The sequence below is a fragment of the Centruroides sculpturatus genome, unplaced genomic scaffold (genome assembly GCF_000671375.1).
Source record: "Centruroides sculpturatus isolate CEXI.00-Female unplaced genomic scaffold, Cexi_2.0 scaffold278, whole genome shotgun sequence".
Lineage (NCBI taxonomy): Eukaryota > Metazoa > Arthropoda > Arachnida > Scorpiones > Buthidae > Centruroides > Centruroides sculpturatus.
Window position 1 is genome coordinate 133791 of NW_019384546.1, and position 21747 is coordinate 155537.

Genomic DNA, 21747 nt, shown 5'->3' on the forward strand with positions numbered 1-21747 from the left:
GGCTGTGAACGGCTCACGTATTTGTAAAATCTAAGTGACTCGTACAACATGGAATTCATATAAAACCGAATTATCAACAGTGTTATAGGGGGTCGATTGTAATGTTTTTCATGGATTTTGAAGGTAGATGAATGAGTCCAAAAGCACATAATCAAATAGATAAATATACATATATGTTTTTATTTAGATGCCTATGAGCAGAAAAATAAATATTGTGCAGTATGTTAGAAGCTATTGTTCATACTACTTGGAAGAGTTTGTTTCTCTCATGTTTATTATAGTAGAGGTTGTCTCATATAAAATTTGCTTTGTAGTTGACAATGATATTCATTGAACTAAAATATTTTCAGTCTGAAATTTAATTTAATGAAAAGTTCTGTGGCTAATTTATCATGAATTTCATTCTTTAATATTTTAACAAACCTAAATATTGATTATAGTTTTATATTTTCAATATAAGCACTGAAAAAGTTTCGACTTACCATCATAGTGTACAGATATCCAGGTTGAGAACTCATTGTTTGTGGCCACCACAGATTTACAGATTTAATCATTACTGTTCCTTTACAACCTTTAGAAGATGCAACTGGTCGAGAATGTTTATCAAAAACATCAATTTTACATGCGGCTTGGTTAATATTCTTATTTGAATATATCACATAATCGACAAGACCTGTAATTATTTCATATATATAAAAGTAAATGTCTAATACTATAATATTTGAAGTTTGTTTTTTATAAAAATTATATCTAGCCGATAACAAAGTATGAATTAATACCAGTAGAATTTTGGAAATCTGTAGAAACTGTTACGTCGTCAATGTAGTAAATAGGGGTGCTGTACAGAACTACACTTCGGTGAATACCAGCATAATTAAAAAAGTCAAAATTAACATTCTGAACATGGTAACCTGGAGGATATCTGTAAAAAAATATTTTATTTATAATTAAACAAATTATTCAGTGGTAATAATTTTATATTGCTTAATATTAATGACAAACATATGTTAAAGTATGCAGCCCAAGGTGTCCAAAAAGTTACTGTGCAGTAGAAAGGTTAAATAGTTTTAATAAAGGTAACATCTTATGTTGCAGTTTCTCCTTCAGCATTATGTGCAAGACATTGTCTTGCACATAATGCTGTATATTGTTGAAACGTAATGTGAAGGGTGGCAGGAGTGATCTTTTCAATATGTTCAGTAATTGCATTCTTCAGCTCCTCCAGAGTGTGCAGATTGTTCTTATATATCCATCCCTTCAGTGCACTACAGAGAAAATGGAAATGCAGGACAAGTATAGTATTTTTAAACAATACTGTAGTATAACTTTAATATCATTACAAATTTCTCATATCACACTAACTTTTTGATCACCCTGTATAATAATTCATATATTAATTAGATTAAATATTAAACATTAATATAAAAATTTATTATGAAAAAATAAAATTTGAAAATAATTTTTAATCATAAAAAATATTTTATGATGATAATTTTTTACACGTTCAATTTAAAATAATACATTGACAACTTTACTAGCAAACTGATATGAAAGTGTGTGTTTTACTTTCACAGAAGTATTCAGAAGGGTTTCTAGAAGGCTTGCATATATCATTGAATACATCAGTTTTATTGCTTGGATCATCAAGAACATTACATATGCAATGTTCACATTTTATCACCATTTTATCAGTATCTATATAAACTCATCTATATATCAATAGATGACTCATTTCTTTGCATAATTTCACAGACCCATTTCTTTGCATAATTTCACATCATTGCTTTACTGTTTGTATTTTCTAAGTCAGTAATAATAGCCCAAATGGTACAACCTTTTATTTTTTCACCTGTTACAGATACTCTTCTTGTTCTGTTCTTGTTGCAAATCATTGTAGATATGTAGTTCCTGGATACTTAGCAATCCCAAACAAAATCTATTACAATCATATAAATCCCAGACTGTCCAGCCCAATCCTTAACTATGTATGATGTGTTTTGCAAATCATTGTAGATATGGAGTTCCTGGATACTTAGCAATCCCAAACAAAATCTATTACAATCATATAAATCCCAGACTGTCCAGCCCAATCCTTAACTATGTATGATGTGTTTAATTATTATTAAATTTATAAAAAATAATAAAATTTTTTACCTTTGTTCATCTTTTTCATAAACAACACTACCCTGAGGCACTGTGCTGGGAGTAAGAGTATTATTAAGTGCTACAGTTAGTAGATTTGAGCCATTTTTTAAAATTTTTGTCACATCAGCATAAAATGGAAGATGACCACCTGTATGATTGACTATAGATTGGCCATTCAGAAACTAATACAGAAATGAAATATTTTAAATTATAATAAAGAAAAGTTATGGAAAATTAAAAAACTTCATTATTAAACATATTACAAAAATTTTAGAATAATTCCTTTATCATAACAGTTAATTTTTAAATAGCATTAAATTGTTAATTTATTCATATTCTACCAATATACAGGGTGTTTCAAAAACATACTGACAAACTTTGGGTAATTATAGAAGACACTGAAACAATCACTTTTTGTTAATAAACCCTGGAATAGCTTGCATATGTGCACAAGCAGCCATGATTCTTGCCAGAAGATCTTCCTCTACAAGTACAAGAGTCTCATATACCAGAGAATTCATGAAACTCTAAAGGAAAAATTTGAGGGGATTAAGACTGGGAGATTGTGCAGGCCAAGCTACAAAACTCCCTCTTCCAATCCACCTGTTCGGAAAACTGATCCAGATACTTGCACATATTCAAACTGAAGTGTGGAAGCGTCATGTTAGAACCACATGTCTAATCTAATTTCCAAAGGGACATTTTTTAAAGGTACGGACAAAACATTTTGCTGAGACTGGAGCTAAATAAGAACAGAGAAATGAATACATTATCAATTTTCCCCACCAGCTGAAATGTTGATAGAAAATTGCTGCTGGTGTTTCCTGAAGGTGATGTAGGATAAAAGATATTTTTATTAATGTTTTTTATCACAACATAACAACAAATATAAGGAAAAATAAAAAAAATTATTGGATTCTCACTGGCTGTCATGACTTGGTTGCCTGTTTGTAGTGGCCTAAATTATAACTAATTTGCTCTATTGCCAAAATGGGACTCATTTGCTGACATGGGTTATTAACAAAATCATTTTGGTGTCCTCTTATAACTCCCCAAAGTTTGTTGGTATGTTTTTGAAACTGTATTAATAAATTTTTAATCAACAAGAAGAATCATTTTTAGAAAGATGATAAAACTTTAAATCAACTGTTAAAATACATTCTGAAATGCAAATTTCATTAAACTGCTTTTCTTGTTATATGTTTATGTTCCTGTTTATGTCACAGGAGAAACTGCTGCAAGATATTCTATTGTTTTATTTATTTATGATTGTCCCAGTATGATATGCTATTAGTGATGATTCATCATTTTTTGACCTTCACTTTTCTCTTTCTGAGAAAGTTCTAACTTGCCACTACAGTTAATAAAAACAAATATTAGTAGGTATCAATCTGTTTGGTAAAATGTGAATATTTTTGACCCAATTAATGGGCCTTCTTTAGTTATAAAAGAATATAGACTAAGATGAATCAGGATATGAAAGATGAAATAAAGCAAGCAACCAAGCAATGAACTAGGAAGTTAGTGGATGGCGTATAGGAAGGGTCTTAAAGCATTTTAGGATTGGGATAACCATAATATAGAGATGAGATTATATATTTATTATTTCTTTATATTATGGTTATCCCAAACATTTTTTAAATTTATACATCTATTTCAGGGAAATGTACAGGAAAAAATTTCTGTAGTAATTTCCTTTGAAGTTAAGTCTATGCACTCAAAAATTGTATTGATATAACATTTTAAAGCATATCTTAAAAGTTTTTATGTTCTATGTACATAGTGAGACATAAGTACAGTAATATATAGTAAGTAAGTACAAGTAACATCAATTAACATAAGATATTAATTGGTTTGTAATTTTGTTTTTTTTGTTTCAGGGCTGTAAACTTAAAAAATGTGGCTTGTCTTTATCTAACCTCTTTTTTTGCTCTTTACAATCCTGGAAAAAACTAACTAGCATTAGATTTTCTACACATTTATAAGTAGAAAAAGTGTGTTATGTTTCACCCCTTATATTATGTTGTACTTTGTAATATAGAAAAATTTTCCTTCATATATGTAGACTAATGAACATAAATCAGCTTCATTATTATTCCAGAAAAGACTATGGAATCATTACTGCATTCTTTACATTCAAAAATTAAAATTTTTAACTACATTTAAATATTAAGTCCAAAAAGTTCGAGAATTTACTAGGCTATTTTGTCTCGAATACAGTAAATACAATTTTAAAACTTATATCCAACTCCAGTAAAAAATATCACTCCATCATTTTGAAATTACATCAATTGATATCATTCGACCATTTCAAATGATCAAATGGCATCCAATGATATCATTTCCTTTATCAATTTGATGAAGGATTTTAAATGACCAAATGATATAAAATGATATCAACTATTATCATTTGATACCAGTTAACACATACACACACACACATATTTAATGTATACTGTATGTAATTAGAATTTAAAACTGTGAAAACATTTTAAGACCATTTGACAATGATTCATATCATTACCACTTTTAATAGTTCTCTTATATAAAATAAATAATTGAAGATGACTTTCCATTTGTTATTATTAAATATCATTTCTTGTCAATTGACAACAATTTATGTTATTTGCTATCATTTACCATTGTTAAATATTTTCAAATTATATTTTTTACTAGGTAAGTCTTTTAATGATAAATGATAATTCCATAAATGCTGATAAATATAGCATTTAAATATAGAAATTGGTAGAAGTTACTCATATATATACATATATGAGTAACTTCTACCAATATATATATAGAAGTTACAAGTATATATATATATATAATCTCCATAAGTTAGTCAGAATGTACACTTGTAAATAATAATTCTTTATCATCAAAATGTACATACAGTACTTAAGTAATCAATTTCAGTCATGTGAATGATAAGTTTACAAATGAATAAACTTTCTAATTGTATATTTAAAATTTTCATAGAATATTGATGATACCTATACATATATGAATGCTACTCGAATTTTAGATATTAAAACTGTATATACTTTTTATAAAATTAATTAAAAATTATCCTTGCAACTAGTATGTATAACACATTAAATACTCACCACTCTAGTATTATAATGAGCTCCACCAAATCTAATCACAACTCTTCTTGAATCAGATATCCAGAAAGATGGAACAAAAAACTCTCTATCATACCACACCCATCCAATAAAATCTCTAATTGTTTTATTCTGAGTAATGTCATTGTAACTGGATGGAACTGGCATAGGAATAATGTTACCAGTCTATAGAAAAAAAAACAAGTAAAAATAATATATATACAGTAATATAAATATATACAATTTGTATATCAATGGCATCACATCACCTGAGATAGGGGTTTCAGATACCATTTTTCTCGAAATCCACGTTCTTGATCTTGCGCATCAGCTGTTCTAAAATTCCATATACCGTCTAATAACTTGGAATCTCTGGTTTCCGAATCACGTGGATAAATATTTCCTGCATAAATACATCTTTCAAAAATTGCTACTAACAGCAAGCTTAGTATAAGCATATTTACTAAACTTTGCTCTCTACCCTCTTTCTACTTATCAAATGATAATAATCATGCAGTGATTTGAGGTTTATTGCTTTTGCAATTCATTTTAAACATGAGTAGTTTACGTAACAAGTTTTTATTTGGGTTATTTTAATACGTATTTTCACTTTTATTACGGTAAAATTTCATTTGAAGCATTATCTTTTTATATAATTTTTCTATTTGTTGTTTTTCTATTGTGTTTACTTAATTAATTATATAATTTCCAATGCTTTTTGATAGTGATTTTTCTGTATAGAAGGTTAATGATGTGGAAAATTATTTTATTAAGTAATCTTTTATGTAAGTAATAATTTTAATAAGTAATAACAAGCATCAGGATTACATTCAACGAGCTAGAATTTACTACATAGAATGACTGTGGCCTTCGATACAGCAGCACTCTTAGTGGCAACGACGGGTACTATCGACCGCCATTTTATTTTAAGTCAAAACATTGAAGTCTATACCACGTCGTTGATTATTAATTAAGCACTGCTTAATAAGCAGGTAAGATCACAGTTTTAAGTTATAAGCATAGTACTAAATCCTCAATATACCAATATTTTTATAATTTAAATACGAGCTAGGTCTTGAAGGACTTTACTCTCAGCCATACGATTGTTTATTTATAGAGTACTCAGGCCAATCTGATCCGTACCATACTCAGTACGTTGTTGATATTTTTTCGGACAGTGTTTTTATTATAATTATAGTTTGTATGTGAAAATATTTACAGTAAAAAAATTTTGACCTTTGTCATGTTATGAACACATTGTTGAAGTTAAAATCCTTCTAAGAGGTAATAAAGAGCTAATAATTGTGGGAAATGGAAGAAGTGTTGCATTTGCCCATCAAAAATAGACAAAGAAAACATGCCAGTAAGTGCAAGAGACTTATATTGTAGAAATTGCACCACTAGGATGTGTACAAATTGTGCACTATATGTATCATTCTGGATAACAAACTTATATATTTTAACATGAACTAACCTTTAGTTTGTTATGTCATAACTTTTCCGGCTGGTGTGAGATTTTATGCAAAAAATAACTCTATATTATCGATTGGCAAAAATATTAATTTTGATAGTAGTGATGAATTTTATAAAAAGAAAAAAATTGTAAATGTTAAAATAACGAATAACATCTTCATTAAGTCCAACCTCTCTCGAGATATGACACATGACACCCATCTATCGCCCCACCTCTTTAAGAGTTAAAACTCTTCCTTTCCTTTGTACACTTTTACACAACGAATTAGAATATTGTAACTCTTTGCCTTTACACAACACAAATGACACGCTCCCTTGACTAAAAAAAAATGGCGGACATGTATTCAATTTTCTTCAAACATAGCGTCGCTTTAGCCACTGTACATAGTATATTCTAGCTCGTTGATTACAACAGTAGCTTAAGTGTAGGCTGAAAGCTTCATACATTTATTTATACTTTGTACTTTGCATCAGTGCCTGGTTACCAAACAGACTGACTAGCTTAGGACACATTTTAATTTTTTTTTTTCTTTTTTTCCAAAAAATATTGTGTTGATAAAAAAGTAGAGTTGGTTTTGCAACAGTTTATCAGAATTAATTCCATTAAAACTATAATTTCTTATTACAAAAATACAAAAAAATTACGTTAGGGCAGAATATGATGTTTGTAAAGGACATAGAAATTGCTAATAGCTTGCAACGCTCAAAATCTTAGATTTGTTTTGCGTCAACAAAAATGAACATATTTACTTTAGATTACTGCAAACCTTTTTATAACTTATTTCACTGTACAGAATGGCCCAATAATTGATTAACCAGTTTTTAAATGTAAAGCGCTTTATGCACTATCTCCTAATAAAATTTACAAAAATTATTGAAGATGAGACGTTCTAACATATTCCTAACATTCGAAATGCGTGATAATTTTTACATTTAATTCTTTATATTCTCGGTTACTAGTTTTCGGGGTTTCCTGTATTTTGCATAATGTTGTGTAAACATTTTCCTTTCTTGCTGTTATCACTATACTTTACTTTTTTTTTTTTTTGCTTTTTTTAAACTCTTTCCGCCCTGTGGGCATTAAGAGGGCCTCCATTAGCAAGCCATTATGGGTTCGGCCAGGCCCACAATGGGGCGGCCGGGTGGTGAAGACGAGGCCCGACATATTCATACGGACCACCCGAAAAATTCATGGGAATTCTACAATTCTGGTTCTCCCAGCAGTCAAGATGGCAGCGGGGGCTGCCATCTTGACTGCTCGGCAATCCGGCCGTAAAATTATTTTTTTCATAAACTTTTTAGTTTAAATTTTATTCCTAAAGCCTTTAGGCTTCTAGGGAATTCAACACCCACATCACAGTCAACTAGTCTGTTGCAAATGTAAACCGTGTGGGCTACAATCTAGCAACAAAATAACAGCGAAACGAGCAATTATTTATTGTGCCATTGTCACAATGCCGGGCTGAATTTTTCACCATATTTCTAATTTAGTTAATTTAAAATATGTGCTCTCTTTCCATCTCAAATTAGTAGCGGCTTTCCCCTGTACTATCATACTTTTCCTTTAACAATTTAGTCGTGTCGGTCATCTATTAACTGCTTTCAGAGGAAAAGTTTTGAATTGAAATAACGTGACTTCCAGTTTGCATCGATATATATACAGTTCATATACAGTTAATTGGGGCCTCCTGTCCCTATGGTTTCCATATCTGGTCTCGGATTTGACGTAGTAGCCAATCAAAATATTTAATTCGTTCTTTAAAATTGTCTCAATATCTGTTCCGTATTGAATCATTAATAATAATATTTTTCTAATGTAGAATATCAAATCAATAATGAAGATTATTGTCACTACTGGACGATCCATTTACAGTAAAAATTAAAATCTATTATATATATATATATATATATATATATTTCAGTTTTATATTTATACTAACAGGGCCTTTTTTCCATTACTCATCGTTGGATCTGCCAAAGTTAGAATAGGAGTAGGTGGGTGGTGAGAAACTGGGCCCGACAAATACGAAACGAGCCTCCCATGAAATATTCCTGAAACAGTCCAATGTTGTCATTTTATGAGAAAATTCCAGTAACGAGTTGCGTAACTTACCCGGCTGTTAAAAGATTTTCTTTAAAAAATAACTTTTATATTATAATTTCATAAATAACAATTTTATAAATCAGTGGGGTCAGTAAGAGTAAATTTATTTTAATAGTAGATGAACTGAAATACAGTAACTGAGATCCACTCATGACAAGATAGTCCTTTTTTTTTGTCCTATGTTGTAGCTATGTTGTAGTCCTATTTGTTTGTGTTTTATACGTGATGAAGATAGTACAAGTAGAAACGAACCTATTTAATTAAGAAACAGAATTTTATTTTATCGGTTGATTAGTTATAAAATTGACAATAATTAATTGTATTTGATACATAATAAATCACACATAGCAATAACCAATTACTGTAATTATTGGGCAATGCAATTTCTGTTTCATTGATTGTCTGTGTTCATCTATCCACTAATTTCGACTTCCGAATTATGTCCATACTCGAATTTTGACGCTTCCTGGTTATCTCTGTCGTCCATCGATATGTGTCAAATCTAGAGGATTTGATCCCGGGATCTCGAAAATCGGGATCCCGGGATCCCGACCACTTTTCAGTCCCAAAAATTTCGGGATTAAGTTTTCCTAATCCCGAGATTTTCGGGATTGAGATCATTTTAAAAAAAGTTGCAAAATAGACTGCATGAAGCGAAACGTTCAGTGCCAGTGCTTTTAACAGAATTGCTTGCCTATCATTTTCATATAAAATACAAAAAATTTTATTCCAAGCAAGCAGCAGAAATTAACCTAGCGGGCTTGCGATGCTTGCTTGGAATAAAACTTCTTGTATTTTCAACTAAAATGATAGGCAAGCAGTTCTCACTGGGTTACTTGGTAATATACTTCATTTTTGTATTTTTGAATTTTCGCGGGCGCCAATCGATTTTCTGGCGCAGTCGAGAGCACTACTCAGTGCGTTTTACCTGTCAATGTGTCAGCCATCTTGTTTTGCCAGTGTGGTTAATATAGACCCGACGCCTCTCGCTTAGGGGGGTCGACCTTAGGTGAAAAGGTTACGACCCCCGCCTTGCCCGTGATCTGTCAGGATGATGCGAGAAAGTCTTTTTACGTTTGGGAGTAGTGGTTTGCTGGATGCTGAGAGACTCACACAGAGACCGAATTTACAAAATTAACGTGTTTATTTTTAGAAAGGCATGCTTACAATGATCGAAACAATCGGGATTGTAGCCTTTACTCCTACAATCCCGATCTGTGTCGACCGGACTGTTTTCTTCCAACCTCCCCGTGTCCTCGAAGCTATAACTAGAACGGGCTTATAAGTATTTACTAACGATTCCTCCAACTTCCATCAAACCTAAACGCGTTTTCTCAGCAGCTGCATATATGTGCAACAAATTGAGAAGCAGACTTGGTGATGAGACACAGGATGCGTTGTTATTTCTCAGATCATATTTTCGCAATTCAAATTAGAATGTTCCTATTAGATTAGTTTTCTTTATATTTAAGAAAAATGTGACTGATTAATATTATTTTTAAATACTTTTTGCTAAGAAACTTACTTTACTACCTACTTACTAGGTTGTTATATGAAAGTAGTCTATTTAGTCGATGTTAAGAGAGATTTTTGTTAATTTTCAAGGTTTATTTGCATAGTTTGTTACATAAAGGTTTTTTCAATTTATGTGAGTTTAAAGAGATGTCAGTGATGCTTAAAAAAGAATAAATTTAACATGAAACAGTGATTTTAAGTCTGGTTAGTCTGACTGTAAGTCTGATTAGTTAGAGTGATTAAATTAACTAGGTATATACCGTAAAAAACGTTGATTTTTGTCTAAATTTTGATTTTTGATTTCTGTAAGATTTTCTTATTTTTTATTAACCCTCAATACCGAAATAATCCCGAAATCCCGGGATTAGAAATAAGGACCGGGATCGAATTCCCTAGTCAAATCCCAACCGAAATCTGAAAAGACTTATAACTTAACCGATTTTTTTAATAGTTTAGCAGTTGTTCTAATGAAATTTATTCAAGCCAATATACTGTTAATTCTGTGGTTGTGTGAAAAAAAGATGAACGATAAATTGGAAAAATTTTATAATTTTTGTAAATACTGTAGTCATAATTCAATTCTAGCTAAATTCTAATTAAAATCTTACTTGGTGTAATGTCGGCGTCTAAAAGTCTTCTTAAAACCACGTTCGGGTAGTGAAGAACACAGAAAAAAGGGGGGGACGAAGCAAAAACCAGAGCAAAGATTGCACACTTCCAGTTCGACAAGCGAAAAAATGTTCAAAGTGACGCAAAATCGTGTTGCAATGATAGGCGTTTTCTTAGAAACGGCAATTGTTGCGAGATTAGAAAGCGTGTAACGAATTCGAATGCGATTTACATCATGGATTCTTTTTGAATTTTAAGGCTGCATTTTTTACATTTCTATCCCTGAGTGACGACGTATTGGAATCGAGAGACTCCCTATCACCCTTCCTCTTCGGTTTCCATTCTCCACAAGGGGTTAGAAGCGAGATTTTCTATAATCGAACGTCATCTTTACCTCGCCACCCCCAAAACTAGAGCAAATCCTTCCTCTCGTTCGTCCAGAATTTTCCGATTGAATTCTATCAATAGCAATGAGTTGCGTAACTTTCTCGGCTGTTGTGAGATTTTATTTAGAAAATAACTTTTATACTTTTAACTATATCATAATAAATAAAATTGCGTGTGGCGCCATCTGTTATGAGATTTTGTTATATAAACTTTTCATATTTTTAATTATTATAAATCGCAAAAGAATTAATTTTAAGTATAGAAATGAATTTTATAAAGAAAAAAAAAATTTTAAATGCTAGTAACGAGTAAAATCTTCATTAACCCCGACCCTCTTTGAAATATGGCAAATGACACTCTCCCTACCCTCTTTACCTATAACCACCAAAGTTTAACCCGTCCGGACTCGATTCCGGGTACCCAGAGCGGTAGGCTGCCACCTTGGCCTCTCGGCCATCTATAAAAAGTACTAGTATTGAAAATATTAAAATTGTATCTGTAATACTGTTAATGCTGTAGGGCATTTTTCGTTAAAATTTTGTAATTCGGGAAAATTTTCAGACACTTTGAGGATTATTGAAACTATCTATCTGGAAACCCTGGCTGAAGAGGCGCTGTGTGTACAGACAGCGCCTCTTCAGCCAGGTACTACACGTAAAATTACGATTAAAGACAAAATTAAAAATCTAGAATAAAACGTTATATAAATTAAATTAATAAAAACATATTGTTAAATTTTTACTTCAGCGCTTATTGAATTGTAAGGTCTTTTAACTTAAACAATGAAAAAGCCGAGGACGATGGGGTGCCATTGTTAACGGTGTGTTTAGGACATCACTTGTCCTTAATTCTCCACTATTTTGTACTTTTAATTATTAAAGCTTGTCGCGTTCAAACGAATAGTTGCACATAAAATACCCTTTTATTTTGTTACATTTAATTACATAACTGTTGCTTCGTTTTGCATGCATAAATCACGTAAAGGATGTTACCAGGGCGAGTTTGTACGTGTAAATGTCTGCTTTTGTCTTATATACTGTATTTATTTTGTACGTAAATTAAGTAAACAGATCATTTAGCAATGCTCGTTGTGTTTTAAGAGTAAGAGTAAGGGATTAAAGGATGCCATTTGTAATGTCACAATGGCTAGAAAAGATAACAGTATTCAATTTATTTTACAAGTTTTAAAAATCTCTAATAATTTATATATAAAAACACAATATATGCCAACTATTCTTATATAAATTTTTCAAATACAAAATTTAAATTTTGAAAATTTAAAGCAGCCAATTAGAAACGATAAAACTGAAAAAAAAGTAACAAATAAAATATATATAAAAATAATACACGAAAAAAAAAATAATTTATAATTTCATAATAATAATAATAATAATAATAAAACATTCAGACAATTTAAACGAATGAGACGAGACGATAGAAAATATAATTCGATAAAATACTTTTATATTGCGGAACGAATAAAAGACCGGAAGTCATACCATATATGGTTAACAACCACGGGCGTGACTTCATCGTCGGCGCATGCTCGTTCGATACGCGACGCGAAGCATCGGTTGTCATCGCAACCACCGAGTTTGCTCGTCGTCGTTTGTATATTGGATGCCGTTTCGAAGCAAATAAACCTAATAAATAACAACAAATCCTATCGGAAATTAATCCAAAGAGATTATAAAGGTAAGTTACGTAATAAAAACAATAAGATTTTAATTAATAAGTATCGAAAATTGGTTAACGACCTTACGCATGGACGATGATAATTACCGTTCGAGCTTCAATTAAAAGGTCGTTTCTCCGCGATAAATGCAATACTTGACATTGGAATTGCGACGATTTCACGTCCAAATCAATCGTGCGTGCTGTTTTCTTCGTAAAAAAATCAAACCCCGGCGAACAATTATTTAATCTGGTTTAAATGCTTATAAATACAAAAAAAAAATATATGGAAAAAGTCTATATATATTAATTATTCTCGTCTTATTAAATGCACGTAAGACACAAAAAGGAAGAGAGAAGAGTTATTAATTATGTATTCGTATCTAAGTGGGCGTGCAGTGAACAAAGGATCATCCATATCTTACCAATATATAAAGTCTCTGCTTAGTTATGTATTCGTGGTTCGTCGATATGTAATTACTAACTGGAGATTTAATTATAATGCTAATTAAAATGTGGTAAGATTGATCAAATATGGAGTTATTGATATGTAATAAAGGATTCTTTTTTTGCTCCTTTTATCGTTAATTGTCGGTGGTGTTTGTCTTTTCGGTCGCCTCGAGCGCGGTAGAGGGCAGATTAAATGGATGCGTGTTCCGCCTTATCCGGTAAACTGGAGAAAATGGATTTAATGAGACTCCTTTCGTTGCTGGGCCTTCGTCGCTTCCGTTAGAGTTTTTCTGTTTTAATCCTCTCGAGATGTTAGAAACGTCGGTTTTTAGATGTCGTCCGGGCTGCGGGCCGGATGCCGAGCCCCGGTGGGTCTTATCTGGTCTGCGGGCTGCCGGTTTAGAGAGTGGATGTGCTTTAAACGTCGCTCGGATCCAAACTGTATTTTACTTATGTCAAAAAAGAAGAAATAAATATGATTTTAAAATGTAAAAAGTAATGTTTCTTTCGGAGGACGAGAAGATTAGAAGAGAACTAAACTTGTAACGTTAAAAGTACAGACTTGTCTTGTTTTTCGGTTTTTGGTTACGCAGCATCTGGCGTCGGGGAACCTGCCGCCTTTTGTGGATTGTACGGTCGTCCGATAGAATATAAAATAAAATTTGTGGTGACGGAATTAAACTTATTACTTACGAAAACATTTGTTTTCTGTTCTGTTTTTCAAAATGACATCTAAGTACAATTTATGTATATTATGGTACTCATATACTAAATATGTACTGTATGTTTATGCAACCGGCGGTATACCGAGTCCTTCGGAAATGGGACGTGGTTTTCCGATTAGGAAAGATTTCCCGTCTCCGATCTAGTACGACGTTCTGTTGGAGCGCAATATTAGTTTTCTGAGTTCTTAACTGAAGTCTAGTTTGGGAAAGTGTGTTCTTATATTTTTATTAAAATTTCTGCAATTTAACGTGGTGGGTTAATGGTTTTTATTAAATACAACACCCAGTCAGTATAACCATAATACTGTAAAATGTTTTTAAAGTCAAGTAATTCGAATGGAAAATTAATGTGGTTTGCTTTAAATCAATATGGTAATTGGAGGATTTTGATATATAAAAAATACATATATAAACTTATATAAAATGTTAAAAGCACTACTGATAAGAGATTGTTAATGTGATTTATTGAATATTATTTACATGAAATGCTTTTATCATCAACTAAATAACATTGATAAAGTTAATCATTTATAATAGTATTTTGAGTGAATATGTATTTATTTCTTTAATTTGTCATAGCAAATTTCTTTAGTAGAATAGGAAAATTGTGATTATAATTTTTCGTCGTGCTTTCTTAAAAGAAAATATAGTGTTTATATGAAAAGTTGTTGTTTTTAATGCGCATCGCTGAAGAATACAATTAAATGAAAACTTAATATTAGAAAAATAATTAAGGAAAAAGTAGTAAATTTAAGGTTTTCTTAAAATAACATTATAAATTTAATCTTTAATAAGTGAGCTTTAATGAATATTCTTAAGAGTAGTATTTGCAGAAGTTACTCTTGAGAAGCAAATATTAGAGTGGAAAGAGTTCAAATATCAATATTTGTATCCATTTAAACTTCGATTTCAAATTTTCTCTTAATAATTTAACTTTCTCTCGTTCCTTAATCTAACTTTGTTTCGTTTATTTCCTTTCTTGATGATTAAAATTTCCTGAAATCTTAATTGGTTAATGTTTAAAGCAAGCAGTTACTTTATACAAGATTCAATCTTTATAAAAATATTAAAGTGTGAAGAGTTAATAGCATTCTGAATTTATTAAAGAATGTTAATAAAAATGTTGGATGATTACATAAATAGAAACATCAGTTATGTAAATTATTCCTGTTTCTATAGTATTATTAGACTAAACTAACTTTACTTATTTTAATGAAATTAGAAAAATTAATTACAAAATTATACATAAATTAATTCAGCATTGCTTTTAAAGATGAAAAATTCAGATGCAGTGTGCTAATTTGATACGAACTTGTGATTAAATATGGACATATTAAATGTCATTTAGTGTGAATTATATAATAGGAAACTTTATTATAGAGCAAAATATTTCTGCATGAAGTAGTTAGTGTATGAATTAACTTGGAGAGTAGTAAATTTATCACTCAATAATATCCATGTTTATACTTAATAGTTGTTAATATGCTACTACTGCAAGTATTTTCCTTTTGGAATGTCTGTATACAATAAATTCTATAAATAACAATACTCACTCTTTAAATTGTATTTAAATATATGTTTGCAAGTTTAATGAGGACATATTCTTTAAAAGTAATGGTACAGAAACATATGAGATTGAATTTCAACATATCTGATTTTCTTCTCTTGACTATAAATTTGATATCTTTATATTGTATTTTATTGCACTACTTGCTTAACTGAAATGAAAAAAATATTTGTGATGAAACACGTAGGAAGTGAGTAGTATTTTAACAAAATTTATTTATATGATGTAAAATCTGAATGAAATGAATATAATTATCTTCTAGTATTCTATCTGCAATTGTTTTTTCCTACGCTTAAAATGACACATGATCCATCTAAAGGTAATTTAAGATAAAACATCTTTCATATTTTACTTGCTGTGCGTGATTGTGTGGACCTCGTCGGTCCATATAATCATGACATCACAGATTTAATCTGCAGATTTTGAGATGAATTGGTCTTATTTGCATATATATTTACTGTGTTTACTGTAAATTATTATTATTTTCAAAGAAGTTTATAAATTGGATTGTTAACTTTGAAGATAGATGTCATTTAACTTTTTTTTCCTTTCCTTTTAAGAATGATTCGTTAAACCGATGTTTGAAAAGATGTTAAATTTCTAATTTAGAATTTTTTCAAATGTCAGTTTAACTTTTTAAACAGTAATCTGTTATCTAATAATTTTTTTATACGTATCAATGTTATATCTATAAAGAGTTATATAATTGAACATCCGTGTTCAAATATATGTAAGAACTTAGAGGTTTGTATAAAAGTTACAAGTTACAAAAGTTACAAAGTTATAAAAGTTACAACAGAAACTGAAGATTAGGGCTGAAAACATTTCTTAGTAAAATGTAAGTTTTTTGATTCCTGTAAGAAATGCTAATGTAAGATTTTAAATGATGATTATGATGCAAAGTTATATGCAATTTTTTGAAGAAAATTATGAGTAAATTCTTTTATGTAGTGATACCTGTTCCACTTCAGTAGCTTCAATCTTGAATATTAACTAACTAGAGAAGAGTAGAATAGAAATCTGTTATTGTTTGGACATCATTAACATGAGCCAAGATGGAAAATTAAGCGCACATGCTCATTTTATAGTGTTTTGTTCATTCAGTTGTCATAATGCAATCAAAACAGACCCGTTTTTATTGCATTATGATGTCTGAACAGATGACAGGCACTACTTAGGTAACGGCCAAACAGACCAATCTTAGGCAGGACATGTGTAAAAATTATTCCCTGTATACAGATAATAACTTATGAATAATTTATATTTATATAACTACACTAGAGAAGTAATGAAACAATAAGAGTAAAAAGTTAATTTAGAATTTTTTAAAAATTAATGTGCAGAAACTGTATTCTTCAGAGAAAATGTTGGTTGGTTGATTTATTAATGTATTCTTAATGATTAAATTTCACAAGGCTAGTTTAATTTTACAATTTTGAACTATAAATCATTTCCAATTTTATGGATAGATACATGCATCTCATCTAACAACTTATCCCTTAATAATACAAATTATGGGATATAAGTTCTTTGTTAGATGAGGAGTGTGACTTATGAATTTCACTCAAATCAATATTAATTTATAAATTCAAATCTTATTTGAAACATATTTTAAAATTACAAGCTTATTTTCTTAGTTTCTTAATAAAATCATTAGTTTTGTTCAAAACAAATATGAATATAAATTTTATAACTAAATATAAAAGTAAGTTGCACACTTGGCATCAGTAAGTTATAAGTACAGTAAAACACTGAACTTACGTGATAGGTGGGACCGAGCGATAACCTCGTAAGTTGAATTCACGTAAGTCAGGGTATAATTTCTCAATGTGTGAAAAATCCAAGTCGGATGTAAGCTAATAAATGTTCTCGTTAATCTTATCTCGTCTTTTGATTCGTTCATTGTTACAAGAAATCACCACATATAGTCTCTTGAGTCTCCGTAGATATAACAAATACAGAAATAAAAAACACAGAATAAATTGTAGCTATGTGTCAATTCCACACATGTCTGAACACGTAAGTTGAACAATAGTGTGGAGAGAATGAGTAATCAAGAGTTGCGTGGCACTCAAACAAAAGACAAATCGACGAGATATTAAAATCGCGTAAGTCGAGGTATTACTGTATTTTCAATTAGTTTGTAATTTAGAATATTTATAATATCTTTTATTTTGTGTTTCATTCTTCCATTTAAATATTTTGGTTGAAATGAGATGTGGCAATGCAATACACAGGCAATCTGCCACATCTCATTTCAACCAAAATATTTAAATGAAAGAATGAAACACAAAATTTCTTCCCGTAACAATTTTTTTGGTAAATTGGCCCTTATTTAGGTGATATCCATATGAAAAAATTCAGAAAATTCCATTTGGTTAGTGCATTGATGAGGTGTGAAACCACAACCAACTATTAACCATTCACTCAGCCACTTACAGGCTAAATATGTTACATTTTTCATTTTATATGCCACAACAGTACTTGAATGAGTAATTGGAATTTTTGTTTGTTTGAATTATATCGATCGTATTAGAATATTTATTTGGGAACAGAAAACTGTTGTTAAAGATTATGATAGCTTGGAATTCTGTTATAAACTAAATATATTTATATAACCTATATGATATTTAAGTCGTATTTTGTATTTTTGTTTACAACAATTCAGGAACGTGTAAGAACAAAAAATGTATCTAGATTGTAAAAATGTATATGCTTGCTTTAATAGTTTAAAAGTTAAACATTTTAAAAGGATTAAGGTCAGAGTACTCAAACTTAATCCAAATTTGTTAACATTAAGTGTCTTGCAGTTGTTTACAGAAAACAACCATAAATAAATAGACATCCTTATTTTCAGACACAGTATCCATGTGATACAAATGCCAAATATGCATATTAAAACCATGAAGTCTTAATCTAGTTGTGCATGGAATCAATGAGTTCTACTATCATGGCCTGTGGAATGTTGGTGCACACTGCATTCCAGACATGTTTGATAGGATTTGTCATGTGACTGGTCAATTGAAGCTTGCTGATGCCTAGTGTTGGCAATTTGGGATCTTTTTGGCAGTGTCACAAACAGCTCCATTGTCCATGAACAGAAAGGATGTTTTGTCCATCATCTTATTGGAGAATATTGGAAGAAACTCTTCTCAAGTATGGAAATGTATTTTTTAGAGTTAATATTTCCTAATGCATTTTCTGACATTCAGGGGTTATATTTACGTAAGGGAATATATAGTTGTCAGAGAGACATTGAGTGAACCTGAATTTCCTTCTTTAGATAAGTATTCATGAAAGTAATTCACAAATTCAATTAAATTTTGAACAAAGGAGACCAAATTTAGATAAAGTAAGACTTTACTGATTATCAAAAATGAATGCAATATACAGTTGAACCCCCTATAACATGGTACATACGTTCCAGTTTTTATGAATCCATTTTCTACAAGTCCAGCCAATCACAGCCCGGCACATATGCAGTTTACGGACTACGGCTGTTTGAAAGGTTTCTTCCATAAAATTAATCGATTATGGACTAATTTGACTCAACATTTTCAAAATACATATAATTTTTTGGGAATAATCCATATAAACTCTGCTATAAACAAAAAAAATTGTAGGATTACTTACCGAGCGTGCCCCATTTGACTATGCCATTGCTTAAGCTTGTTTTTGTCATGGAGCTTGTCATCAAATGGCGTTCACGTGCTTCCTGATAAATTATTTTTTTTTGCGAAAAATTCGCCGAACTTTGGAGACATCATTAATATAATTTTTATGGACGTTAAATAATAAATGGCTTTTAGTAGGTCCGCTGCTCGTTCAAACTCAACGGTTTGTACGATATCCGCTATTGGTCTAGATTCGACCAATCCTGTTGCAACACAAGTCAGCGATGACGTTTTACCAAATTATAGGAGTTTTTTTTAACATGTTTGTACAAATACTGTCGCAATTTTTTCACCATGATATAGGAATCCGAACTATAGGAACCTGTGTTATAGGAGGGTCAACTGTATTTATAAAAATGATTGTTTCCAAGAGTGTTATGTATCTAGTGATGTTGAAATTTAAGTATCACAAGTTTTTTTTAGAATACTGTTTTGTTTGTCATTTTTTATACTATAAAGTTCTCAGAAATTCTTAAAAATACCATGACTCATTTTAGTTAGAAAACAAGACAAATTCTCTTCTGAATTATTGATCATTCACACTAACACATTAACAAACAACGATATCATAGTTTGTCAATATGTTAGTGCAAATGATCATATCATGGAAGTTTGAACTACATGCAAAAGTCTAATATAATTAAACTAATTTTAATTAGAATTGATTTTAATTGTAGCCTAAATTATGAAATTTTCTAAATTTAATTGCATAGTCTATTTATTACTTTTATCATAGCATGATTATTCAGCTATTTCTAGGTCAAATTTTATAATTTAATTAAAATAGCTTAATTCCAGTCTAAAAAATAACACATCATCTGATGATCTGTATATCAAATCAAGCTTTGTTTTGTTATCTATACAGGATGTTCCTCTTGAACATCCGTAGTTTTGTGGAATTAATTTTGGAAAAAGAAATGTACTGCAGACAATGATAATAGAAAATGCATCAGAAAAAGTTATTTGCTACATTAAATCATATCTGATATGTACTTGATTTTAGCCCATATCTGGAGCCAGCATCTTGGGAATCATGCTGTTAGTGGCATTTGTGATTCTGGTGTGCAGGACATTCATGTCTGGCACTTTTGTGGCATACACAGAATCTTGACATACCCACAAAGAAAAAAAAACTCAAGATAATGTCAGATGATTGGGTGGATCAAGAAATGGTGTTCCAGTAATCTAGACCAGCGGTCCCCAACCTTTTTATCGCCGCGGACCTGGCAACGTTTGATAACTTCACCGCGGCCCACTGAAGGGGGACGTTGATTATTCATATTTTAGATTGATTAAATTTAATAATTTTAATTTAACTGTATTTAAACATGCCTTCAAAATAAAATACAGTTACACCAAAAAAATGAATATAATGTGATTTAAGATTTTAACTCACTGAAACGCTAAATTAATGAGAACCCTGAGCTTGTTTCTTTGCAACGAGACAGTTCCATCTGGGGGTAATAGGAGACAATGACACCCGAAGTGTGTTTCTTATGTCCAGATTATTCCGTTGTTCAGTTGTCTATTAAAATTCGCACAAACCCGAGACAAATACACCATAGTAAATAAAATGGAAATAATTTAATGTTCCTTGGGCGGCCCGGTACCATTTGATCCACGGACCGGTACCGGTCCGCGGCCCGGGGGTTGGGGACCACTGATCTAGACTGTATGGCAGCGGAGGTCTAGATTGTCACCGTATGACATAGACAGCCTTTTCAAGCATGTGCACAAGAAACTTTAGTATTGTAACCAACGTTCTCAGATGTATTTTATTCACACATCTGAACAAATGGTTATTACAGAATAGTTTAAAACTAAGCATGTTCAAGGGGAATACTCTGTATAATTATACTAAAATAAGTTTTTATTCTTTCATATCTGTGTTTCTAATGCTTGTTCTCCACTTAGCATAATTGCATCGTTGTCACCTGATGATTATTGATAAGGTAGGCTTGTTGTACTGGATAAGGAAGCTATGTCAGAATAATTCTATTGTGCAGTGGTCATTTCCAAAATATAAATTTGAAAGTTATTATATAACAAGTTCTGGGCTAATACTATAATGTAGCATTGATTAAAAATCAAATGAAAATAAATTTTCACAAGTTAATAAGTAGATAAATTCTGCTTGTGAGAATTAATGTATATTGGATGGGAATGTCCTTGGATGTAACATTATTCCTATGGACATTTCACAAAGTGTATATAAAATGATTGCAATTTCACTAATCTGTCTGATATTCTTTGATGTCAATTGTATTCTTATTGTAATAAAAATGTTGAGAGATGGATTAAATGTTAGAAATTAGTGAAG

The 21747-nt window shown here is 30.8% G+C and overlaps 2 protein-coding genes across 2 annotated transcripts in view; one reads left to right on the top strand and one right to left on the bottom strand.

Moving 5' to 3' along the window:
- Positions 1 to 5825, bottom strand: part of LOC111623519 (beta-glucuronidase-like) — a 10221-nt gene extending 4396 nt beyond the window's left edge. The window contains exons 1-5 of the mRNA XM_023366119.1: positions 5519 to 5825; positions 5253 to 5435; positions 2155 to 2327; positions 780 to 922; positions 441 to 673 (exon numbers count right to left, since the gene is read on the bottom strand). Of these exons, the coding sequence (XP_023221887.1) occupies positions 441 to 673; positions 780 to 922; positions 2155 to 2327; positions 5253 to 5435; positions 5519 to 5707 (921 nt within the window). The 5' untranslated portion in view covers positions 5708 to 5825. The remainder of the gene's footprint in view (positions 1 to 440; positions 674 to 779; positions 923 to 2154; positions 2328 to 5252; positions 5436 to 5518) is intronic.
- A 7072-nt stretch (positions 5826 to 12897) lies between these two features.
- Positions 12898 to 21747, top strand: part of LOC111623498 (coronin-1C-like) — a 30599-nt gene continuing 21749 nt past the window's right edge. The window contains exon 1 of the mRNA XM_023366096.1: positions 12898 to 13032. The gene's annotated coding sequence lies outside the window, so the exon portion shown is untranslated. The remainder of the gene's footprint in view (positions 13033 to 21747) is intronic.